The 27,318-nt window shown below is 40.1% G+C and overlaps 1 protein-coding gene across 6 annotated transcripts in view; it reads left to right on the plus strand.

Annotated features, from left to right (window-relative positions):
- The window catches only part of TBC1D12 (TBC1 domain family member 12), a 113,603-nt gene that overhangs the window by 6,984 nt on the left and 79,301 nt on the right, over positions 1 to 27,318 (plus strand). For 2 of the 6 annotated variants that reach the window (XM_013990463.2, XM_013990464.2), the window contains exon 1: positions 17,400 to 17,522. The exons of 1 other annotated variant lie outside the window; for it this stretch is intronic. Coding sequence is in view for 2 of the 5 variants with exons in the window: in XM_021074011.1 (XP_020929670.1) it covers positions 16,591 to 17,522 (932 nt within the window). In the remaining 3 variants the exon portion in view is untranslated. Of the gene's footprint in view, positions 1 to 16,221; positions 17,523 to 27,318 lie in introns of those variants that run through there. 3 more of the 6 variants (XM_021074011.1, XM_021074013.1, XM_021074014.1) reach the window with 3 other exon arrangements.

A 27,318-nucleotide genomic window follows, 5' to 3' on the forward strand; every position in this document is an offset into this window, starting at 1 on the left:
AATAACTAATTTCATCTTGTCACCCCCGAAACCCAGGTCATTACTTTTTATCTACAAGTAATCAATAAATATTTACTGATTTGTTAAATTACATTTAACTGATAGTTAAGATGAATCCTAAGTATAAACTTATAAGCCCCATTTGCTTGTTGTAGATTTTTATTACTATACTTCTTCTGTTACTTATTTCTTTGACATGGTTAACTCTTTTCTCTAGAATTTATAGAAGCCACAGGGGCACAAACTAAAGGTTTATGGGCCAAATTCTGCCAGAGAATAGTTTTGTTTGTTTAGAAGGGTGTGTGTGTGTGTGTGTGTGTGTGTGTGTGTGTGTGTGTGTGTGTGTGTGTGATATTTTACATTGATTCTTTAATTTCTTTAGGTAGGGCATACCCTGAGCATGCAGTCTCTAGTTCCCCCACAAGGCCCCCTACATCTTGTCTGATAGCCATCAGGGTTTGTTTTTTTGTTTTGTTTTGTTTTGTTTTTTGTCCTTTTTATGGCTACATCTGCATTATATGGAAGTTCCCAGACTAGGGGTCGGAGCTACATCTGAGGCTTATGCCACAGCCACAACAACACCAGACCCAAGCTGTGTCTGCGATCTACGCCATAGCTTGCAGCAATGCTGGATCCTTAACCAACTGAATGAGGCCAGGGATCAAACTTGCATCCTCACAGAGACTACATAGGGTCCTTATCCTGCTGAGCCACAGTGGGAACTCCCACCAGTTTTCTTGGTCCCTAAAGACACTTGAGTGTGAGACCCATGCATCTAGATTTTATTTATTTATTTATTTATTTATTTATGTCTTTTTAGGGCTACACCTGTGTTGCATGGAAGTTCCCAGGCTAGGAGCTAAATCAGAGCCATGGCCACAGGCCTGTGCCATAGCCACAGCAAGTCCAGATCTGAGTCACATCTGCAACCTATGCTGCAGCTTGGGGCAATGCCAGATCCTTAACCCACTGAGTGAGGCCGGGATCAAACCCGCATCCTCATGGATACTAGTTGGGTTCTTAACCTGCTGAGCCACAACAGGAACTCCTAGATTTTTAAATCTCAGAATTACACTACATAATAATAGTTCAGCCTATTCTTACTCTCCATCCCAAGGGTGAGATTTCCTGTAGATCACTTCTGGTTTTGGGTCAAAAGTACTGTTTTGGTTGCCATCTCTCTTTTTCGTTTAGTGAGTATCCCCCTGCATTCTGCTAAACTCTTGTTTTTCTCTCCATCTCTTCTTTTCTTTCCCTTATACGCAGCATGCTTGGTGAATAGTCACCTTTTCAGGCTTCTCTCAATTCCCACATCCTAAACGGTATACGGGAAAAAAGCATGAACATTGAGGGCAAGGAGATTTAGTTTTTACTACTTAAAAAAAATGGGGATAACAATGCCTACCTGTCAGTGAGATGGAGTATATAGCATAGCACCTGGCATATAAAAGGTGTGGTAAACTTAAGAAAGGGTCCCTCCTTCCTGCCAGCAAATAATTTCAAGACCTGTGAGGTTAGTTCCTTACCTCTTCCACTTTGATTCTCTTTTCCTATCTTTATTCTTGTCAATTCATTCATTTATCCTTTTATTAATTCACTCATGTAACAACTATTAACTGGCCACTTACTCTATGTCAGCCAGTGTCAGGGCATGAGAATGAGAAAAGGATACCATCTCTGCCCTTGTTGAGCTTGTGGTCTACTAGTGAGAAGCAGATATTACTCAAAGAACCGCACAAATGGATGTGAAGTTTCCTAATTCTAAAATATTTGTATGTAATTAGTGCCAAAAAAAGCAAGAGTATGTGATGTTAAGACCTATAGTAATAGGGTAATATGGCCTCATCAAAGAGGTCAGAGAAGGCTTTTACTGAAGAAATGATGACTGATCTCACTTATGAAGAAAAGAGGAGTGTGTGTGTGTGTGTGTGTGTGTGTGTGTGTGTGTGTGGTGGCAGCGGCAGCGGCGGCAGCGGTGGTGGTAGTGGAGGTGGTGGTGGTGGTGGTGGTGGTGGTTGTGGTGATTAGAATTTTGAGCAAATGGAAGCAGCATGTGCAAAGCCCTGTGATCAAAGGGAGATTATTTCTGGTGAGACGTTGTTGCTTTGTCTTTCTTCGTTCTTTCCCATTCTTTCTTTTCCTTCCTTCCTTTATTTCTTCTTCCTTGAATGCAGAGTTAATACCATCCTCAGTTCTCGATACATTATCATTATCCATCACACCAGAACTGTTACTTTTTTTATTTGTCAGGCTACTCAGTTTTATCCCCTTTTAACAACTCCTTTCTCCTCTCTTCCATACACAACCATTTTAATGTAGATTTTAAATATGTTCTTATGAAAAGGTACATTTGTTTTATATATATGTATTATTAAGTAAATGATGTATTATTATCCTCATTTATTTCTTTTACTTGGCACCCTGTTTTGTTTTGTTTTGTTTTGTTGCTTTTTAGGGCCACATCCGTGGCATATGGAGGTTCCCAGGCTAGGGGTCCAATCAGCGGGGCTGTAGTCGCTGGCCTACACCACAGCCAAAGCAAGGCAGGATCCGAGCCGTGTCTGCAACCTACACCACAGCTCATGGCAATGCCAGATCCTTAACCCACTGAGTGAGGCCAGGGATCGAACCTGCAACCTCATGGTTCCTAGTGGGATTCTTTTCCGCTGCGCCACAATGGGAACTCCAGTTTTTGCTTTTGCTGGCACCCTATTTTTAATAGTTGCTCTGTGCATAACTAACATGCTGTTGCTAATTGTCACGTAGTTCTCCATCTTGATTATTATGTATTTATTCCAATTCAGGATGGTCTCCAGTTCTTTTCCACATCACACAACAGCAGCAACAACACTCACACGCTTTAAAGGGTGTCCTCTAACATATCCTCTTAGGGACCTGTGAGAAAATTCCTTTGAAGGATATAACAGGAGTGGAATTGCTGGGTCATAGGTTTAAGTGTGTACTTGATTTGACTATGTCATGCCAGCTGGGTCCCCAGAACAGCTCAGCTATCAAAGGTTTTCTGTTATATGGTTACTTCATCCCTACTGTGCTCCAGCATAGCATCCTGGTTCTTCTATTCAATTCTTTTTTCTCCTGTGTCCCTTTTATTCTTCTCACATCCATTGTGAGCAAGCCACCAGAGTTCATATTCTTCCCTAGTAGCCTGGATCCAGAGGCTTTCAGGAATTTACAGCACACAGTTGTATACTAAAGATAATAACCATCTGCTAAAGGAAGTTTCTGTTGTCTCTTCCTAAACATTTAAAACACTGTGAGATGATCTTTTAGCCCATAATTTGTACACTTCTCCACGATCTCCTTTCTACTCAAAAATATTTCTTAGGATTATCTAATTACTAAGGTGGACTAGAAGCAGATTGGGCCAAAGAAATGTTTGACATAGTCTCAAAAAAATAAGTGTAAATGGTGAAGTAATATGAGAGTGGAGTGAGGTAGGGGAGAGAGGTCCATCTTCATTAGTAGTACTTTTCAAAGAAAACTAAATTGAAGAGAAGTCCTTTTACTTATATAAAGTTGAGACTTCTTAAAAGAGCTATCTGGAGTTCCTGTTGTGGTGCAGTGGAAACAAATCCAACTAGGAACCATGAGGTTGCAGTTTTGATCCCTGGCCTCGATCGGTGGGTTAAGAATCTGGCATTGCCCTGAACTGTGGTGTAGTTTGCAGATGTGACTCGGATCCTGCGTTGCTGTGGCTGTGGTGTAGGCCAGCAGCTGTAGCTCCGATTAGACCCCTAGCCTGGGAATCGCCATATGCCATGGGTGCGGCCCTAAAAAGCAAAAAATAAAATAAAATAAAATAAAATAAAAGAGCTATCTATCTTTGGTGAGGGTTCAGGATGGTGGGCACTTTCACACAAAGCAATTTGGAAATGTGTATCAAAGAACAAGATAATGACTTGACAGTGCAGAAACCTGGCAGGCATCATCTAGACCAAGTTATTACAGTTAATATCACAAGTATTAGGATAAACTAATATTATGTGCCTCCTGTTATAATGCAGTAGGACACATCACTTCTGTGGTGTTCTTACCAAATACACATATCCTGAATTGAATTTTGAGGAAATAGACCAAACCTAAATTGAGGGATCTTACAAAATAACTAGCCAATCTTCTTCAAAAGTGTTGAGGTCATTCAGAATCAGCTACATAATTATAGAACCTTGTTCATAATAAAACGTGAAATTTTCAAAATTTCTTTTAAAATGATAAAGAATTTCAAGAGAACAGCAACACAGCATTAAACCAAATATGCAAGGCAGGCCCCTGTGCAACTGGACAAGTAGCCCTAATGCCGTGAAAAGACAAAGAAAGTCTGCGAAGCTGTCCTGCATTGAAGGGGTAGAAAGAGACATCAAAACTAAAAGGAATGCTTGATCCTGCACCAAATCAAGCACATTAGTGGAACAAAATGAAAATTTTAAATAAGGTCTATAGGTTAAGTAATGGTATTATAGCAATGTTAATTTCACTATCATGATAATTGAATTATGATTATGTTAGATATTAATATTGGGAATCTAAATGAAAAATATACGGAAGTACCTTGTGCTGTTTTTGCAAATGTTTTATTTATTTTTATTTTTGCAAAATTTTTAAAGTTTCAAATTACTTCACAATAAAAATTAGTACAAGATATGGTAGATCAGTGAGCATTGTAGATCTCACTGAAATTGTCTTGGAAAATAGAACTTAAATCTAGGTTTTGGATTATGGGTGGGAATTTAATGGATAGAAAGATTTAATTGGACAAGGGAAGAGAATGTAAAAAGCAATGCAAGTCTTTTGCTTTTCAAGTTGAATAAGAAATAAAATGTATATGATTTTCCCTGTTATTCTATTTCTGATATATTTGCCTGAGAGAATAACCAAAGATGTGTATGGATATTTACATACAATGAATCAGACTGCAACAGTGCTTATAAACAATTGGAAGGAATCAAAATGTTCAAAAATGGAGTTGGTTAAAATGCTTTTCTTCATCCACAGATTAGGAAACAAGATAGCTAATTAACATATCTGTAAAAGAGTATTCAGTTAATATTGATTTTGATTAATGCTGGGTATAGCAGGGTTGTGGCTTTTTTAATTTTTTTTCTTTTTATTGCAAAATGGCTTCCTGTTATACTTTTGTAATTAAATAAAGACATCACTTTAAAAAAGAAATATTTCACTTACTTTGGGTCTGGCCTCAAATGTTTCTGAAAATACTAACACTTAATAAATGTTAGTCCTCCTCATGAGAATTTACTTAAAAACTCTCATTTGATTATAGCAGTAACAACTATTTGCAGAACCTGTCATTGTTTTTGCTGGTCTATGCAGTTTTCAAATGTAGATTACACATGTGATTTTCCCCAAATGTAGCTGAATGCCCTCTTGCAGCAAAAAGCAAAACAAAACAAAAAAACTTGCAAATCTTGTTTATTAGCAATGACGTGTATTTAGAAATGAATTTCAGGGGTTCTCATCATGGATCAACAGAAATGAATCTGACTAGTACCCATGAGGATGCAGGGTTGATCCCTGGCCTTGCTCAGTGGGTTAAGGATCCAGCATTGCCATGAGCTGTGGTGTAGGTTGCAGACACAGCTCGGATCTGGTATTGTGGCTGTGGTGTAGGCCAGTGACCATAGCTCTGATTTGATCACTAGCCTGGAAAGCTCTATATGCCATGGGGGAAGCCCTTTAAAAAAAAAAAAAAAAAAGGAAATGAATTTCAGATCATTCTTTTAAAGAATTGCCATTTAATCAATTTTTAAAATATTATAGAAAAGTATAAAAATCAAAAAAAGCACATCATTCTCTTTTCATATCTATCTTTGACCTTCACCAAGCTAGAGATGCAAATTGTATATATCATCATAATTATGAGATGCAATTTTGTATCTCTACCTTTTAATGTTATTTTGTAAAATTTTCCCATATCTCTGTATTTTATCCTTTTAATTATCTTCAAAATATTTCGGTTATACCTAGTTTTTCCTACACTTCCCATATTATTGACACTTTAATTTCTAATTTTTAACTATGAAATATTTTGTTACAGGCATCTTTGTATATTTTTTATTATATTCTTTTGAATAATTTTCTTAACGACAAATTCCCAGGAGTAGGATTACAGTGCCTCTCATTATGTGGCATCAGTTTGCTTCCCCAAAGGATCAGTATGCATTTCTAAAGCATCTCATCTGTCTCTTGGTTTGTGGTTGTCCCGCTGTGGTTTACCAAACAGCAGCTGCTTTGTGATCTTACTGTCATTCATTTCCCACATGTCTTAGCCTTCTGGTTAATCTGCAATACACATCTTCTCAATACTTGCTATCTAACTCTAATTCACAACCTTAGTACTAGTCACCTTCTCTTACCAGCTGAGGCTTTACTAGGCATGCATGGAATTTAAATCATTCATGGAAGTTGAGGCTGATTTCACTAGCAATCCAAGTCAAATAGTCACGCAGATTGTTTTACAGGAATTTTTTTTCTTTTTGGATTTTGATACTAAATTTATTCTATATCTTGTCAATCAATTTTCAAATGGACGTATTGCCCACATTTTTGTGTAATCAGTTCATCATCAAAGTCTTTACTTTCAGATCAGTATTTAGTGAGGATGACCTATGGTTATTTTAGGCTTCACTAATGCATACTTGTACAAAACGGGGTTAAACTTTCATCCATGGACAGTAATTGCATGTGTTTAAGAGTGTAAGTGGGGGAGCTCCTGTCATGGCTCAGTGGTTAACGAATCCAACTAGGAACCAAGAGGTTGCGGGTTCAATCCCTGGCCTCGTTCAGTGGGTTAAGGGTCTGGTGTTGCCGTGAGCTGTGGTGTAGGTCACAGACGTGGCTCGGATCCTTCATTGCTGTGACTGTGGCCTAGGCCAGCAGCTACAGCTCCAATTAGACCCCTCGCCTGGGAACCTCCATATGCTATGAGTGTGGCCCTAAAAAGACAAAAAAAAAAAAGAGTGTAAGTGGGAAGCAATATTAGGCCCTTTTTGGATTTTAGTTTTAAGGATTAGAGCTATGCTTAATCTGTTGGATTGGAGATTTCCTGGGGACTACACACATATTTTGATAGTATTTTTATTCTCCCATTTATTCATGTATTCGCTTAATAAATGTTTATTGCTACTATGTGCTTGACACTGTGGTTGATACTGTTGCTAGGATGGTGAAGAAAACAGTCATACTTCCTCCCCTCATAGAGCTTGCAGTGTGTGTGTGTGTGTGTGTGTGTGCGCGCGCGCGCGCGCGCCTGCAAATGCCCCCTCCAGATTTATATATATATATATAAATATATAATATATATTTATATATATATATATATAAAATAACAGCTGTGATTCTCACTACAAAGAAAAAGGGTGCTCTGAAAGCATATAAGTGGAGTCTAAGGAATTGGAGGGGAGATCAGAGAAAGCTTCTCTGAGGAGATGATATTAAAACCAAGTCCTGAGTCCACAAGTTCCCAATGTGGCTTAATGAGCTAAGAACCCAGCTAGTATGCATGAGGATGTGGGTTCAATCCTTGGCCTCACTCAGTGGATTGGGGTTTTGGTGTTGCTGCAAGCTGTGGCATAAATCACAGATGTGGCTCAGATGTTGCTGTGGCTGTGGTGTAGGCCAGCAGCTGCAGCTCTAGTTTGACCCCTAGCCTGGGAACTTAAATATGCTGTAGGTACGACCCTAAGAGATAAAAAACGAAAACAAAAGAACCAAGACCTGAGTGCTCACTTCAGCAAGCACTTACACTAAAGTTGAATAATACAGAGAAGATTAGTGTGGCAAGGATGACACGAAAGTTCGTGAAACATCCCATATTTTTAGAGTCACTTTACTATACAGCAGAGATTTGCACTATAAATTAATAGACTTTAATTAAAATTTTTTAATTAAAAAAATTCCTGAAAGAGAAGGGGTTAACCAGGTTAACAAGATGCGGAAGGACCCTCTAGGCAGAAGGACCAACATAGGGAAGACCCATAGGGAGAAGAGGCTGAGTACATAATTTCAGAAACAGGGAAAGGGGGAGTTCCCTTGTGGCACAGCGGGTTAAGTACCTCATGTTGTCACTGAGGCAGCTGGGGTTGCTTCTGTGGTGCAGGTTTGATTCCCTGGGTACATCCACATGCTGTGGGTGAGGCAAAAAAAAAAAAAAAAAAAAAAAAGACACAGAAACAGGGAAAAGGCTGATGTGTCTGAAATCTGAAGAATGAGGACAAAAGAAATGTGAGATGAAATGGGAGGGGTAGATAAAAATCAGTATAATGAAGACATGGGACATTAAGGAGAACAACCTAAATACAGAAGTTTGCGGTAGGAGCTTTGTAGTAACTATGACAAAAAGAAGACCAATGTGAAGTTCAGGGAGTTGAGGAGAGAAGTCAGAGAAGAGGCTGGTCAGGTAGATAGACCATGAAGAGCTTTGTAGGTCATGGGAAAAAAAAAAAAAAAAAAAACTTGACTCTGTCCTTAAAGAGACTAGGAAGCCACTTAAATTTGGATTATGGGGCGTTCCTGTCGTGGATCAGTCAAAAGAAATCTGGCTAGTATTCATGAGGACACCAGCTTGGTCCCTGGCCTTGCTCAGTGGATTAAGGATCAGGCGTTGCTGCAAGCTGCAGTGTAGGTTGTAGATATGGCTCAGATCTGGCATTGCTGTGGCTGTGGTGGAGGCCAGCAGCTGCAGCTCCAATTTGACCCCTACCTTGAGAACTTCCATATGCCACAGGTGTGGCCCTGAAAAGACAAAAAGACAAAAAAAAAAAAAATTGGATTGTAGAAGAACCCTCCCAAAGAGTACTCAGAAGAAATAGCTAAAATGTAGGGGGGGAAAAATGAAGACGATAGAGAAATGAAAATTGAGGAAAAAGTGTTTCTTTTAAAAGGTTGAAAAGTTAATACAAAGGTGACTAAAAAAAACAGGGCAGTGACATGATCAGATTTGTTTATAAAAACGTACTTTGGCTGCAGCCTGGAGAATTGTTTGAATGTGGTCCTAAGTGAATGTGGAGAGACCAGTTGGAGGTTAATTCTGTCACCCAGGAAAGAGATCTTGTAGGGGGTAGATATGGTGTGAGGTGAGTACATTTAGAGGATATTTCTGTTAGACCCTTAGACTTTATCTTATAGCTGAAAAGTTATAAGGATCACTCAATTATCTAATTTCAGAGGATCCAATATAAAACATGGTGAACTATAATCTATAATACTGTATTATATAATTCTTTTTTGTCTTTTGTCGTTTTAGGGCTGCACCCACAGCATATGGAGTTTCCCAGACCTGGGACATTAAGGAGAACAACTGGACCTGGAGCTATAGCTGCCGGCCTATGCCACAGCTGCAGCAACGCAGGGATGTGAGCCACATCTGCAAACCTACACCACAGCTCACAGCAATGCTGGATCCTTAACCCACTGAGCGATCCTTAACCCAGGGATGGAACCTGTGTCCTCATAGATACTAGTCAAGTTCATTAACTGATGACGGGAACTCCTGTATTATATAATTTTAAAAATATATTTAGGAGGGTAAAAACAGATAGACCTTAGTGACTACCTTGGTACTTTAGCCTCCTAAGGCTATGGTAACAAATTACCACAGATTTGGTGGCTTAAAGAAATAGAAATTTATTCTCATAATTCAAGAGACCAGAAGTCTGAAAGCAAGATGTTGGCAGGGTTGGTTTCTTTTTTCTTTTTTCTTTTTTTCTTCCTCTTTACTTTTTAGGGCCACACCTGTGGCACATGGAAGTTCCCAGGCTAGGGGTCAAACTGGAGCTGTAGTTGCCAGCCTATGCCACAGCCATAGCAACACCAGATCCAAGCCACATCTGTGACCTACACCGCAGCTTGGGGCAACACTGGATCCTTAACTAAGCAAAGCCAGGGATTGAACCCACAGATCTGGTGTTGCTGTGGCTGTGGCGTGGGCTGGCAGCTGCAGCTCTGATTCAACCCTTAGCCTAGGAATTTCCATATGCCGCAGGGGCAGCCCTTAAAGAAAAAAAAAGATGGAGAATGTTGGAAGAAAACTAGTAGAGACTCATTTTAGTCGTGTTATGTTTATGGTGACTAAAAATATCTGTATGGAAATATCAGGAAGGCATTTGGATTATAATGTTGGCGCTGTAGATAATCAATTCTAGAGTTCTCAGTTTATAGATGGTCATCAAAATCATGAGATTACCTGGGGTGAAGAGAGTTGAAAAAGAAAAGAGTGTTCAGAACTATTCCATTAAGAAACTTGAGTTAAGAAGGGAGAAATCCCTCTTCCCTTGAGGAAGCTTGGAAGTATTGGTTAAAGAGGTAGGAGGAAAACAAAGTATAGCAACAATAGGGTAGTGAAAACTAGGGGAAAAGAGTTTGTTTTAAGAGCTGAAAGCTAGATGAAAATGTTTCAGAATGAAGGAAGTGACCAACAGAATGAATGCTATTGATCAACAAAATGAATCAACAGAAAGATCAGCAAGATAGAGGCTGAATTTTTTTCTCTTAAATTAGGGACAGGGAGGAGTTCTCTTGTGTGCAGTGGGTTAATAAGCATCCAGCATTATCACTGCAGTGGCCCAGGTCACTGCTGTGGCTTGGGTTTGATCCCTGGTCCAGGAACTTGCTGTAGATGCAACCAAAAAAAAAAAAAAAAAAAAATAGGGAGTAAGTCATTAATGGGAGTGAGTGAAGAATTGTGGGCAGCAGCTAGAATGGATTAAATCTGAAGGGGATGTGAGAAAATAGAGACAGCTTTAAAAAATCATTTTTTTTGGAAATAGCCTTAAGCTTACAAATGGTTATAAATGTAAAAATAGCACAAGGAACACTTATATATCTTTCCCAGATTTGCCTACTGTTAACATTTTATCCCATTTACTTTTTCCCTTGTTCTGTGTGTATCTGTGTGCATACAGAAGTTTTTTTCTAAATCATTTTAGGGTAAATTACACATATCATGACCCTTTATGCTAAATACTCCAGTGTATATTTCCTAAGAATTGAAATATTTTCTTATAGAATATGACAATTATTAATTGTAAACATCAATTTTCACATAGACATCGTAATTTAATCCACCATACGTATGACAACTGTGTTGGCTGATCTAATGAAATCCTTCACAGAATGTTTCCCTTTTCTCTACCTAATACAAAATCCAGTTTAGGGGCATGCATTGCGTGCAATTGTCATACTGTTTTAACCCTCTTTAATCTCAATCATGTCCACAGCTTTTCTTTGCCTTTTATAATACTGACTTTTTTTTTTTTTTTTTTTTTGTCTTTTGTCTTTTTTGTTGTTGTTATTGTTGCTATTTCTTGGGCCGCTCCCGCGGCATATGGAGGTTCCCAGGCTAGGGGTTGAATCGGAGCTGTAGCCACCTGCCTACGCCAGAGCCACAGCAACGTGGGATCCGAGCCGCGTCTGCAACCTATACCACAGCTCATGGCAACGCCGGATCGTTAACCCACTGAGCAAGGGCAGGGATCGAACCCGCAACCTCATGGTTCCTAGTCGGATTCGTTAACCACTGCGCCACGACGGGAACTCCAATACTGACATTTTTTGAAGAATCGAGTTCCCCCCCTCGTTTTTAAAATAGATTTTTTTAAGTCTATGTTTTAATAGAATTTTCCTCATTTTGAGTTCATCTGACATTTTGTGTGATTAGACAGAGGTTGTATGTCCTCGGCCATGTTGTCCACCTCTCAGGGTATTACATCTTGAGGTGGACAATGTGTAAAGGGCATATGGAGTTCCTTGAATCTGGAGATCAGATCCAAGCCACAGTTGTGACCTGGGGTGCAGCTGCGGCAATGCCGGATCCTTAACGGACTGTGCTGGGCCAGAGATGAAACCTGTGTCCTAGTGCTCCGGAGATGCTGTCAATCCTGTTGCGGCACAGTGGGAACTCTGTGAATGTCTTTTAATAACAGTGTAAGGTTCCTTCTCCAGAAAGATTGAGTTAATTGATCTTAGGTATGGCCCAGACATCAGCATTTATTAAAAAAAAAAAAAAAAAGTCCCCAGTGTTGCTGCTAATGTGCTACTAAGTGAGAAATATCCCTCTAAGGGTATGTGCCTGGCAATAATGGTGATTTAACATGATAGAAGGCAGGAGTTCCTATTGTATTGCAGTGGAAACAAATCTGACTAGTATCCATGAGGATTCAGTTTCGATCCCTGGCCTTGCTCAGTGGGTCAGGGAATCCCCCATTGCTGTGGCTGTGGTATAGGCTGGCAGCTGTTGCTCCAATTTGACTCCTAGGCTGGAAACTTCCATATGCCTTGGGTGCAGCCCTAAAAAGCAAAAAAAAAAAAAAAAAAAAAAAAAAAAAAGGAGTTCAGGTGATAGAAGGTAAAGCTGTTTCATCAATGTTGTTTGGAAATCTAGTATAACAGGGAAAATGATGATTAAAGAAAGATATGAGGAGTTCTGAGGCCCTTTGAGGGGCTTTTGTACTCTCCTTGAGTAAAATTGTAGCAAAATAATAATATGGTAGCTACCATATTTCATCCTTCAATAATGAGAATTGGATCATACACATAGAATATGACTATATGTGTTTTGAGAATGTCTGTGAAAGTCAATTTTTTCTAGAAGATGTAAGAATCAAAGTATACCAATAGTTTCTCATATTTTAACTAGGTTTATTGATGTTTTATAGCAGAGATTCAGACTATCCTTTCTCATCATAATGATTTTAGCTAATTTATAGGACTGTACCAGGATATATTATTTATGTCTACAGCTGCAGTAATGTCATAATGTAATGTGGTATCATAAGTTTTTAATGTCACCTTAAGGACCACAAAAAGTATATACTACACCTTCAAAGTAGATTTTTTTTTCTTTGTAAGATAGGATATGGTATTACTTACTTATCAGATAAGACAGAAACTTATATTGTGGTAAGTAGGAAATATAACCACTAAACACTAACAAGAACCACTAACATTTATTAAGCAATACATATGATTGTAGATAAAGTTACAAAATATAAATATGTTTCAGTTTTGAGTATGCACTGTGAAAATAATAGGGTTTTATGGGCTATTATGGTTCATAAAACCTTCTATTGACCATAGGAGAGGAAGGAGATGAACAAAATAATTTGGAAAAACTGGACTATGAAAATAGTATGATTTCATAGAAGGAGAAATAGAGTGGTAGCTAGAAAAAAAAAATAAGTCAGCAAGTTAGAGAAGGTTTGACAGCAAGAAGAAAATTCCAAGTATAAATTCTCAGGCAGAGAGGGAAAAGGCTGAAAAGACAAAAGATTGAGATACAATTCTCTTAGCCACCCTCATCTTTACTATCATACAACTATATTTATGTTACTTAAATTTTTTATTGAGATGAAATTCACATAAAGCTTTTTAAAATGTGCAATTTGGGAGCTCCCATCATGGCTCAGCAGAAAGAACCAAACTAGTATTCATGAGGTTTGATCCCTGGCCTTGCTCAGTGGTGAGCTGTGGTGTAGGTTAAAGATGCAGCTCGGATCCCACATTGCTGTGGCTGTGGCATAGACTGGCAGTTGCAGCTCCAGTTTGACCCCTAGCCTGGGAACTTCCTTATGCCACAGGTGCAGCCCTAAAAAAGAGCAAAAAAAAAGTGCTAGAGTTCCCTTCATGGCTCTGCAGGAACGAATCTGACTAGCATCCATGAGAACACAGGTTTGATCCCTGGCCTCCCTCAGTGGGTTAAGTATCCAGTGTGGCTGTGAGCTGTGGCGTAGGTTACAGGGGAGACTTGGGTCTGGCACTGCTGTGGCTGTGGCATAGGGCAGCAGCTTCAGCTCCTATTTGACACCTAGCCTGGGAACCTCCATATACTGTGGGTACAGCCCTAAAAAGACCAAAAAAAAAAAAAAAGGTACAATTCAGTGGTACTTAGTACATTAATAGTGTCATGCAACCACCACTTGAATCAAGTGGCTGTAGCTCCAATTAGACCCCTAGTCTGGGGACCTCCACATGTCACGGGTGTAGCCCTAAAAAGAAAAAAAAAAAAGGAAATTCATACACTTTGTAGTATGTACCAGTACTTAATTCCTGTTTATGGCTGGGTAATATTCCACTGTGTGTATATATCACATTAGTTTATCTACTCTATTGATGACCATTTGGGTTGCTTCCATCTTTTTGTTTTTCTGAAGAGTGTGGCTCTGAGTATTCATGAGCAAGTTTTTGTTTGAATTTCTGTTTTCGATTCTTTTTTTTTTCCCCCCTTTTAACAGTTAGCCACACTTGTGGCTTATGGAAGTTCTCTGGCCAAGGATTGAACTGGATGTGTGAGAGTTCCACCTTCTCCATATCCTCTACAACACCAGTTATTTTCCACTTTTTTCTTTTGGCCCACAGCATGAGGAAGTTCCAGGGCCAGGGATTAAACCTTTGCCACAGCAGCTACTTGAGCAGCAGCAGTGACAACACCAGATCCTCAACATGCTGCACAACCAGTGAATTCCAATTATCTACTTTTCTGATAACAGCCATCCTAGGGGGTATGAGTGTGGTCTCACCGAGGCCTTTCTGTCTTTTTTTTTTTTTTTTTTTTTTTGTCTTTTTAGGGTGGAACCTGTGGCATATGGAGGTTCCCAGGCCAGGGGTTGAATTGGAGCTGTAGCCACTGGCCTACTATGACAGATCCAAGCTGCATCTTTGACCTACACAGCTCAAGGCAATGCCAGATACTTAACCCACTGAGTGAGGCAAGGGATCAAACCTGCGTGCGTCCTTATGGATGCTAGTCAGATTCATTTCCAGTGAGCCATGACAGAAACTCCCTCACTGAAATTTTGATTGGCACCTCCTTAGTGATTATGCTGAGAATCATTTGTTAATAGCTATTATCATATCTTCTGAGAAAAGTCAGTTCAAGTCTTACCTTTTTTTAAATCGTTTGTCTTCTTGTGGTTGAGTTCTATATATATTCTGAATACTAAACCCTTATCAGATATATGATTTGCAAATATTTTCTCTCTTCCTATATTAATTTTTCCACCTGTGTTCTGTAGGTCATTTCTTCTTCTGAAGGATCTTGATTATAAATGCATTGCTAACTGTGCCTTTGCCACTTAGTCCTTACTTAAGGCCTTCAAAAATGCTCATTATAAAAGACCTTTGATGTTTCTTAAACTGGGTGCTAGGTACATGGATCTCCATTTTATTATTTATTTATAGGTTATATTCACTGTTTTCTGTATGTGTATCTATATCTATATCTATCTATATCTATATATATATCTATCTATATATCTATATCTATAGATATAGATATAGATAGATATATATATACATAGAGAGACACATTCTTTAGAGTCTTGATAATGCTTCTTCCTCTAATTCTCTATTCTCCTGCTGCTATCCTTTCATTGACACATGTCTAGAATGAGTAGTCTATATTTGCCATTTTATTTTATCCACAACTAGTGCCTCTTTAATCCTTGCAATACAACTTCTTTGTCCATCCTGAAATAATGACACCTTTGAGTCTCTTCCTCACCTCCATGTTGAGTCTTCCTAGGCCATGTTACTCATGACTACCAAGTTGCATTATGTGGATGATTCTTCAATCTTCCTCTCTAAATGGAAGCCCTAACCCGTTTTAGAACTCTGTATGTTGGATATTCCTGGTCTCTTACTTTACCAGATATATTTCTCCTCTTAATCAAATTATTTCCAATCCAGATCCCTATTTCTTCAAATCCAATTAATTTCAGTCTCAAGAGTTTTGTAGTAATTTGCTGGTTCCTCCCTCTCCAGTGACTCCTTATATCTGATCAGTTATCACATCTTGTAATTTCTACCTTAAACATACTTCATTTCCATTCATTGGTTATCACTCTATTTTAACCCATTATCATTGGGTGCTGGAATTATTTTAATAGCCTTCTCTTCTTCCTGTCATACTTCTTTCTTTAAGTGATAATGGAAATCTTTAAGAGAGCGATGTGATGAAACGTGGTCTTAGATGATAAAAGACAACTTTGGTAGTATTGGGGAAGATGAAGTGGAAAAGGAAGAATGTTGACATTAAGGGATGAAGCCCTAAATTGTGGCAATGACGATGGAGCGGTGAAAGCAAAAGCGTAAAGTCGACCGGTAGAACAACCAGAGCTGGAAGGACTTACGTCTAATACCCTGTATTTTACTCCCATAAATTAAGTACGTCAAGTGAATTTTTGCTAAGCGAGCCATGCCTGTGCTTCGGTAAGAACCGTCATTTTAGGAGTGGGCCAACCAACTTCTACTGTCGGGATGGCCGATCCCAGATTGGCTGTTAGAGTGTCACGGAGCGGGTCTCTCTAGCTACCATCTCTATGGTTCTCGGAATCGCCAGGTCGGGACTTGACCGGTCTGGCTTTTGCGCGTGCGCGAGCCCGGGCGCGTGCCCGCCCTCCCGCAACTGCCCGAATCCCCGGGAGGGAGGGGCGGGCCTGGGAACGTTGCGGCGGCGGTCGCCGCTGCCCCAGCACCCAGGGTTCTTCCCTGGCCCGGCTTGCGCCCGGCACTCTTCCGCCGCCGCCGCCGCCTCGTTGGGCGGCGCTCACCCGGTCCCCGATGGTGGGTCCGGAGGATGTCGGAGCCTGTCCGGGGAGAAACCCCAAATTGCTCCCGGTGCCGGCGCCTGAGCCCGCGGGCCTGGACGGGAAGATGATTCGGGCCACGGGAGGTTTTGGCGGAGGCGTAGACGCTGTGGAGCCTCCGGAGGAGGAGGAGGAGAAGGAGACGCCGCCGCCGCCTCGGCAGCTCCTCCGGCGTTACCTCACGGGAGCCGGGGGGCAGCTGGAGCCTGGGCTGTGCTACTGTCCGCTCCCCGCCTGCCAGCCCCGCGCTCCGCCGCCCTTCTCAGCCCCGCTCTCGGACGCCTGCCCACCGTACGCGGGCTCCAAGCACCGCAGCTCAGAGATGGCAGATGCCTGCGCGGCGCGGCACGAAGGCATGACCAACGGGGACTCGGGCTTTCTGCCGGGCCAGGACTGTCGCGACCTGGCCAGCGCTGGCGGCCGGGAGCCGCGCCACAGCTGCCTCCGCCTGGAGGGGCCTGGAGACGTGGGCGCGGACGGCGAAGGCAACCAGTCAGACTGGGCCGCGCCTCTGGAGGACCCGCTGCGGAGCTGCTGTCTGGCGGCGGCGGACACCGAAAAAACCGAGGGCACGGGTAGCGGCTCGGGGGGCAGACGGGCCAGCGACGGCAGCGGTAGCGAGGACGTAGAGCGGCCGGGAGCAGGCTCCCGGAGTCCCGAGGAGGGCGCGTCCGCCGTCAGCACAGCGGAGAGGACTAGCGGGGGCGCGGACGCGGAGCCGCGCCTCCGTTTTTCAGATGTTCACTTGAACTCTCGGAACACGTTCGAGGTGAGCCGCCTCCAGAGTGCCCGCGACCATCTGCCTTCGGCGGTGCCGCGGGTGCCCTCGCCTGCGGCGGAGCAGGGCCCCGCGGGGACCTCGGCGCGGGCTCGACGGAGCGGCGGCTTCGCCGACTTCTTCGCCAGGTACAGCGCAGGCTTTCCAGGGGCTCGGGGCGGGTTCGGGGCCAAGGCCGAGGCCGAGAGCTGGCTGGGAGCGGCTTGGGGACCGCGTCCGCGCGGCTCTCGCTGGCATTAGGTTTGAGCTTTGATTTTTCATGAGGGAAGAGGAACTGAGTTTGCACTGTGTTGTGGATCTGTACCGGAGAAGTTCTGCGCGCGGTGGAGAGCAAGTCTTGCTGTTTCGCTGGGCACTCTACCTGCTGTTCACACCTGGTTTCTGTGTATTCAGGCCACCGTGATAGTGGTGTATCTCCAGTTTTGCCTCCTCCGGCAAAACAGACAACCCTCCTCGTCCCTATTTTTTTTTTTTTTTTTTTTTATTGTACTGCTAGGAGTGGACTCGGCGGTGCGGTGTGTGTGTTGCGGGTGCAGTTGTGAAAGAGAAAGGGAAGTCATTTTGCAGAGCTGTTTGCATGGAGTCTAAACCCATTCAAGTAGTTTGGAAATTCTTGAAATTAGGGGTCTTGTGTTTCGTAGTGTTTAACAGTTTGTTTCAGTGGTCTCTATTAAAATGCCATCAGTTTGGTGTTTAGAATTTGATGCCAGCCTTTAAAGCCAAATTGCTATGGCGCTTTGTCTAGAAAATCCCCCTTTACTTTTGCCGTATAAGCCTCTACTGTTTTTCAGCAACTTTTTATTTTTTTGTGGTATTAATACATGTAATTTGACCTGCTATTCTTGAAATTGAATTATGGTGATGGACATTGCAGGTTTCAGAATGAGGCTTTGATGGGGATAAATAAGTAGTTAGAAAATACTCATCTTAATACATAGTAATGAAAAAAGCAATTTCTCTTGAGTCAGATTTTGACACGCTTTTTTTTTTTTTTTAAGTCTCCAGGCAAATAGAAAAATATTCCCAACTTGTAAAATGCTTCCTTTCAAAGTTCTTTATACTGTGTGTTTGTTCTCTTTTCAGGGATCTTAACAAAAACCAGAAATAAAAGAAACCAGTTCTGCAGCTCAAGTTTTAGAGGTTTATATAGTTAATGTTCATATTTGTAGACACACAGGCACAGTTTTCTTATTGCAATTAATGGTATTCTTTTTTCTATTTTATTAACTGGTATTTTTCTTGCTTGTATAAATTTACAGGCAAATTATGAAGTTGTTTATATCAGGATTGGGAAATCCTAATTATGTGTTACTCATAGGACAACATATTAGATTGTTGTAGTGACAGTATTTTAAAGCCTCTTAAATTGGGTTAGGTGTATGTATTTGTGGTCTGTGAAGCTTTTAGGTGTTTATTGGTCATGTTTTGATATTGGTCATGTATTGATCAGATATCAGGCAATTTTAGACCTGGAAAGGGCTTTGGACAGCACTAATTCAGGCAGTATACCCAGAGTACTTGCTCTTTGCCACCCACTGGGTGTAGACATGATTTGAACAATGGTCCCTAACGTGGAGGTGGTGTGCAAACTAGTGGGAATTAAGTTTGGGGACAGATATATATATATTCAATATTTGAACAATAAGGCAAATTTGTTATAAGAGGGTTTCATATTAACAGTAGGCAGGAATTTTGATGTAATTTAAGACCATTCCCTTAACCTGTAGATTAATAGGACTTTAATTAGCATAGCTGGTTGACATTCATATGGCCACATTTTTCATGTGTATCAGAACTCTGGGTATGAAGTCAGTTAACTTCGGTCCCCTGAAGTTAATTTCTCTAAGCTTCATTTTTGAGATCTTAATGTCAAGATTTCAAGGCTTCATTGCTTTCTTCATGTAACATTCTTGGGGAAAGGCAGAGTCGGACAGAGGCACAATTTTTCTCTTAGCATTTAGTCAAACCTTAGCTGGATTCTGAACACTTTAAGGGCAGAGACTATGATGTTCATTTCTGAAACTACAATACCTAGTGCTGGTATGAAACATCCCATTCCAGCAGTGTCAAAGTGGCAACGTTCATGGACTCTCCCTCTTTACTGTTCTAGGTATTGTAATTTTGAACAAATATTCCATCCGCAAATAGAATAATCAGAAATTTCCCATGCTCCTACAGCATAAGAGTGTTTTTTCTTCCTGTGCAGTTGTCATTCTCAATTCTGAAGCTCAGGGGAAGGCTTCCTTTGGGAATGTCTTGTTTATGTAACCCTGTTCTTGGGTACAACCTTTACCCCCACTTTCTTTTTTTGGACAGGTTTCTCACTGCCTTAAGAAAGTAGTTTAGTTAACTAATGGCAGAACTGAGATGAGAAACCAGGATTCTTGATTTTCATTCCAGGAATTTGATCATAACTTTTGTTCGCCTGTGACTCTTTTCTTTCCCACTTGATTATCTCCATCTTTCCCCTCTTCTTTTTACTTCCTCTTTTTTTCCATTTACTGGGGAAAAAAAATTCTATAGCATAAATACTTTAAAAGAACAGTGTGGTGTTTGTTTCAACCTTGTGCAAGTAAAGAGGGGAATTTTTATTTTATTTATTTTTTATGGCCTCGCACCTGTGGCATGTGGAAGTTCCCAGGCTACAAGTGGAGTCGGAGCTGCTGCTGGAGCCTATGCCACAGCCAGATGCCAGCTGCATCTGTGACCTATACCGAAGCTTGCAGCAATGCCAGATCCTTAACCCACTGAGTGAGGCCTGGGATGGAACCTGCAACTTCACGGGACTATATCAGGTTCTTGACCCACTAAACCACAACGGGGACTTCAAGAGGGAAATATTTTATAGCAGTTATTTCTATTACTATAAAATTATGTTTAGTCAGGACACATCATTGATTGGAGCTTCATTGAGTAGGGAAGAAATCATGTTGGCGAGAAAGGAATTTAGTCCAGGATGGGACTGCTCTTGTCATTTCCTGCTTGCCCTCCCTGCCAGATGAGGTGAGTTTTATCCAGTCCCTGTTGGAAGCTTGCCTCAGCTTCACCTGGGCATCTCTGTGTTTATGGTGACTTGATTATGGGAGCCCTAAGGGCCTTATATCCTTGGCCCTTTCCTATCTAAAAGTGTTTAAATGCGAGATGAGTACCATTACTGCCACTCACCAACTCAGCAGTGAGAAGATGAAAGCTAAAAAACAAATCTCTTATGTTTCCAGGCTAGCCTTTGTTTCTCAAGGATCTCTTTATTACTCTATTTTGAAAGTGATGTAACTTTAAACCATTTTTTATATGTCCTTTAAGCAAATTCATGTTTTTAATTATTTTTAAAATAGTATTTTATTTTTTAAATCGATACACTCTTAATAGATGTATTTTTTAAAGCCATCTAATACTTTGAGGCTTGTCCCACGCCTTCATAATAATCTTTTTTATAGTAATACCTGTTATGATTGGAGGGTTCGGCAACTGACTTGTACCATTGCGCTGATAGATTTACTGTAATTTAGAAACACACAGGTATCTATCTGTGTCTCCTGGTAGTATTGATAGTTTTTTTCCAAAATCATAAGAATTTAGTGACTTAAAGGGGCATAACTAAGGTAGGGAAAAAATACTTCTATCTGAAAAGAAAATTTACTTTATAGATTCGGTAGCATGGAGGTGCATGTAGGTTTTCCTGTAATCATTGACTCTGAAACTTCCTAAATTTTGCAAAAAATTATTTTCGAAGAGCTCTTTTTATTATAGGTAGCTTAACAGAGAAGACTAAAAAGGCTCATTTAGTGGTTTCTCCATTCTCCTCAATATGAAAATTGTTGAGAATATATATTCTTTTTGTTGTGATATTGAGAATTAAAAATTTCCAACATTTATAATTTTTCCTAGTATAAGGTTCTCAGAAACAATGAAATCAACCAGTTTTTTTCCCCCACTCAGAGTTTACACTAGTTGATGAAATCATTGTTCACCTGACCAAGCCATCATAGACCTCTCTCAGATAGAGCTCCCTTATTTGTTCCACCTGTGTCTTCTTCCCGGTCAACTAAAATAAAAACTGCAGTTTCAACACTGGTTTCTCAAAAAAATCCCTTCTTTAACAACTCAATAAAGAAAAGGCAAAATATCAAACTTCTATTAAATTTTAAAAGATTTTTATAGGTCCCCAAAACAAGCAGTTCTTTAAAATAGTTGTGGTATTATTGTTCATGAAGTGAATGAAGAAATAACTTGCTTTAAGATATGGAAACAACCTAAATGTTCATCGACAGAGATGTGGATAAAGAAGATATGGTACATATACACAGTGGAATATTACTCAGCCATTAAAAGGAACGAAATACTGGCATTTTTAGCAAGACGGACCTAGAAATTATCATGCTAAGTGAAGTCAGTCAGACAATGAGACATCAACATCAAATGCTATCACTTACATGTGGAATCTAAAAAAAGGGCACAGTGAACTTCTTTGCAGAACAGATACTGACTCAACAGACTTTGAAAAACCTATGGTTTCCAAATGAGACAGGTTGGGGGGCAGAGGGATGCAGTGATGGTTTGGGATGGAAATGCTATAAAATTTGGTTGTGATGATTGTTGTACAGCTATAAATGTAATAAAATTCATTGAGTGATTTTAAAAAGTCTGCATTTAGGTCCTAGACAAATTGAATTAATTAGTCACCCAAATAAATTAATCACTTAAAAAAAAAGAAAAAAAAAATAATGCTCAAGGGAAAAAAGAAATAACTTGCTCTAAATATTCAACTTTTGTCAATATGAGAGACAAAAAAGGCAAAAGTATTCGTTTCTATGTCACTAATGACATTACTTATATATTAATAACTATATAGTAATATGATTAAATGGTTCAAGTTTTAGAAAAGCTGAAAAGAGTGTAATTAGTTGCCCTAGAATAAAAATAAGAGTCTTTTAGGATTTTAGAATGTCGTGAAGCTACCCATTATAGATTGTGAAGCTAATGGCTGAAGAGTCTTTTGTATCTTTTCCTTGTGTCTGACCCTTTTCCTCCCCTCAGATTTAGTTTTTTAATTTTTTTTTTTTTTTTTTAAGGGCCACACCTGCGGCATGTGGAGGCTCCAAGGCTAGGCTTCCAATTGGAGCTGTGGCCTCCGGCCTATGCCACAACCACAGCAACGCCAGATCCGAGCCGAGTCTGCGACGTACACCACAGCTCATGGCAACGCCGGATCCTTAACCCACTGAGCAAGGCCAGGGATTGGACCTGAAACTTCGTGGTTCCTAGTCAGATTCGTTAACCACTGCACCACAACGGGAACTCCAGATTTAGTATTTTCTTTAAAAAAACCCCAACCAACCACAAACATTAGGTATCTATAATAAACCATTGGAAATCTAGCATTGGCTTAAGGACTTAATGGTTAGAGATGTGATCATCTGAATATAAACTAGGTAGAAAGTACTGGGAAACTCCAATTTTTGTGAGACTAAGAGAATTTTAAGTGCTCCAACATGTTATTTTGAGGTGCTAAACTAAATTAACATTTTAACACCAAGCCCCAATAAGCAAAGCAACTATTACTCTAATATTAATTTGGAGTTACATTTTGGTAGAAATTTTCTGAATTATTCAGAGTGGGTATTGAGATTTCCTTTTTATTTTTTTAAACACTTTTTAAAAATAGTTTTATATTTACAGAAAAGTTACAGAGCATTCTGGTATATCCCTCACCCAGTTCACCTGTTGGCAGCATCACATAACTGTGATTCACTTGTTACAACTAAGGAACCAACATTTGTATGTTACTGCTAGTTAAACTTCATGCTTTGCTTGGCATAGAGATACTGACTTAAAAGTGTTTTATTTGGGGACAGTTAAGTTTTCCTGTAAAATCAGAACTGTTGAAAGTACAAGGAACTGCAGGGATCACTGTGTTCATCTTTCAGTGCTTTTTGGAAAATCAGTAGTTCTGTAATCAGCGAAGTCTTTTATTTGCTAGACATCACCTGGTAAGGTGGTATTGATTTAATATTGGAAATGAGTTAAAGATAGTATGAGTTGTTCTTAAGGTGATCTAGAGCAGTGTTTTTAAAGCTTTTCAATTTAGTCTATTTATTTATTTTTTTATTTTTATTTTTTTGCTATTTCTTGGGCCGCTCCTGCGGCATATGGAGGTTCCCAGGCTAGGGGTTGAACCGGAGCTGTAGCCACCGGCCTACGCCAGGGCCACAGCAACGTGGGATCCGAGCCGCGTCTGCAACCTACACCACAGCTCACGGCAACGCCGGATCGTTAACCCACTGAGCAAGGGCAGGGACCGAACCCCCAACCTCATGGTTCCTAGTCGGATTCGTTAACCACTGCGCCACGACGGGAACTCCCAATTTAGTCTATTTAGAGCAACTTTTACTAGATTTAACAACCAGTTTCTATATGCCTCTAGAAAAATATGTAAAAGTGGAGTTCCTGTTGTGGCTCAGCTGATTAAGAACCCAGGATAGTGTCCTTGAGGATGTAGGATCAATCCCTGGCCTCCCTCAGTGGGTTAAGGATCCCATGTTGCTGAAAGCTATGGCTAGGGCATGGACGCGGCTAGGATTTGGCATTAATGTGTCTGTGGCATAGGCCTCAGCTGTGTCTCTGATTCGACCCCTAGCCTAGGAACTTCCATATGCCTCAGGTGCAGCCCTAAAAAGAAAAATAAATGTGAAAGTGTATCTTAATTCTACATAATTTCATATCCTTCGAAAATACATCCTCACAGATACTATCGGATTCATTTCCACTGAGCCACGACAGGAACTCCCCATAAACTTCTTATAATTCATATAATAATTCAATAATGCTGTGGGTATGGCTCTAAAAAAAGCTAAAAAAGTTTATGAATGAAAAAATAGCTTTTTATGTAGTGATAATACTACTGTCTTGAGGAATAAGAAACTTGGTTTTTGTCCTGGGTAGATTCTTCTACCATTAAATAATTGTGTGATTTGGGGCAAATCACTAAATTTCTAGATTTCAGTCCCTCATCTTTGAAATTGGGAGATTCAGAGTACCTTTCAGCTTCAGCACACTGTGATATTGCACGATTCTCTTGCATTCAGTCATGTAGACCTCAAATATTTGTTGGCTAAATACTGCACATGTTAACTGAGTTAAAGAGGATGCTTAAAGAAAAACAGCATAATTTTTTCATGTGTAAAATGAGAAGGTCACCAGGGATAGAAATATCCCTTTCAACTCTAAATTCTACCTTGAGGAGTTCCTGTCGTGGCTCATTGATTAATGAATCTGACTGGGAACCATGAGGTTGTGAGTTGGATCCCTGGCTTTGCTCAGTGGGTTGGGGATCCCGGCATTGCCATGAGCTATGGTGTAGGTTGCAGACGCGGCTCGGATCCCACGTTGCTGTGGCTCTGGCCTAGGCCAGCAGCTACAGTTCTGATTAGACCCCTAGCCTGGGAACCTCCATATGCCAGAGGAGCAGCCCAAGAAATGGCAAAAAGACTAAATAAATAAATAAGTTCTACTTTGAGCATTTCTTTTGGTAAAGGTCTAACTCTGCCTCAGTAATCATGCTAAACATCAATGATCTTTGTTCAGTTTCTCAGAAGTAGGCTGTACAGACCAGAAGCTCTCTTTTTTTTTTTTTTTTTTAGAAAATTCTAGATTTTTTTTTTTTCTTTATAATTTCTTTGGAGTGGGAAAGAGAGAATAGGAAAGTAAGTAAATTCTAGTTAATCAATAAACTGGAATTTTAGACTTAACTTCTAGACCACGAGTTACTTCTCAAAAGTTGCTAGTGTTCCACTTCAGAGAACTAATAGCTTAGTGCAGTAGTCCCTAGCCTTTGTTATACTTCAAAATCACCTAAAAGCACATTTTAAAAAATTAGATTCTTGGAGTTCCTGTTGTGGCTCAGCAGGTTTGATCCCTGGCCAGTGGGTTAAGGATCTAGTGTTGCTGTGAGCTGTGGTGTAGGTTGCAGATGCAGCTCAGATCAGGAGTTGCTATGGCTTTGGCATAGGCCAGCAGCTGCAGCTCTGATTTGACCCCTACTCCAGGAAGTTCCATGTGCTGCAGGTTCAGCTCTAAAAAGAAAAAAAAAATTAGATTCTCTATAATCCAGAACTCCTACGTAGCTGGATTCAGAGGACTTGCTTTTGGCAGGTGGCATCTTCAAACTATAGGATACAGTATAGTGGTTAAAGATGCTGGTTCTGGAGTTAGATTGCCTGGGTTTGAATTAGCCTCTGTTCTTATGGACAAGTTACTTGATCTCTCTGGGCCTTAGGCAACTCACTCATAAAATGAGGATAGATAGTAGTGATACCTACCTCATGGGATTGTCATGAGGGTTAAATGGGATAATATTCTAACTGCCTTGTATTATATGGCATATGGTGAAGATTCAAATGTTATTTTTCAAAGTGCAGAAGACCACTACAATCCCTTTCCCAGCTCCATCACTGAAATCCACCGGTTTAGAGAAAGGGAGAGACTAGAATGAATTTTTGTGTACTCCCTGAAGAAACACTGCACAATTTGTGTAATAGATTTTAAGACAATTTTTATTTGGGATTGGATGGGTGTTAAAATGGACTTTGGTTTAGTGATATAAAATTTCAAAATGTCTTGAAGCTTTAACTAAAAAGCAAATCTGAGAAGGAACTGAAAGGAGAGAATGATGAGAAACATTAAAATATTTGTATCTTATTGTTTTAAAGAACTTTAACAGATGGGCAAGGGCACCTTTTAAACTTAAATTCATGAAATGTTTAACTTGGCTTACTCATACATTTCATACTTAGTACATTGTGGTAGGAAAGCTTTGGGGAAAAGTGGAAACATTTGGAGGTTTTGAGGTGATACATCTGTTACCCATCTCTAAATGTATTATTCAGAAAAGGAAAGCCAATCCTTTTTGAGTCAGGCTTATTTATTCCTAGGAACCCTATTAGCTACATTGAGAGTTGTCCCCAGGTGTTCTGGTTGATATTTGCAAGACCCTACTGTATTTATTATTAAACATTAGTTGGGGGGAAGTTAAGAATGCAAATTCTTTGAGCCCCCTTTTTGGTTCAGTAGATCTTGGATTTGGGGCCCAGCAGGAATCCATATATTTAATAGGGATTCTCAAGTGCTTCTGATGCAAGTAGTATCCCCACAGTAATTAATGAGATACAGTTGACCCTTGAACAACAGGGGTTTGAACTGCATGGGGCAACTTATATGTGGATTTTTTTTTCCAGTAGTTAATACTTCAGTCCTATACTTATCCTCTGTTGATTGAATCCCTGGATATAGAACCACAGGTATGGAGGGTGTACTGTAAAGTTATCTTGGGATTTTTGACTCTGTGGAAGGAGGGTGCTCCTAGTCCCTGAGTTGCTCAAGGGTCACCTGTAATTATCTATAGACAGGTCTCCTCAGATAATAACTGAAAGGAGGTACAGCATCCATTTATAGCTCAGATTGCTTTATTGATTTAAAATTGAGTTGTATTTATATACTGTATAATTGGTGAGTATAAATGGAGATATAGTAGAAAACAGATATAAATACAAATTTGGAAGTATTTTTTCTAACCTTTACTGGGTTGAGAAATGATCTCTCCCTAATTAAATCTTAGTTTCCTTTTTATTTGTGGGAAAGGTCCTTTACTTTCATTCTATGTGGTTTAGATAGTTATGCTAACACGTTCAGTGAAGAAAAGCTTTAACTTAGAAAAAGGAGTCATAACGTTACCTCTCTTATTTATAGTTTATCAAAAAGGGTATTTTTCTTCCTTCTGCTGGGTGGTTGTAATTCTTTTCCATGCCTTTAAGCAAAAATCCTACACGTTGCACATGGCTTATTTCCCTCCAGAATTTGCTGCTTCAGCCTTTCTTGCACTTCTTATTTCTGTGGCCAAAACAAGAAAGAGAGGGAAACCCATGTGAC

The sequence above is a fragment of the Sus scrofa genome, chromosome 14 (assembly GCF_000003025.6).
Source record: "Sus scrofa isolate TJ Tabasco breed Duroc chromosome 14, Sscrofa11.1, whole genome shotgun sequence".
NCBI classification, from domain to species: domain Eukaryota; kingdom Metazoa; phylum Chordata; class Mammalia; order Artiodactyla; family Suidae; genus Sus; species Sus scrofa.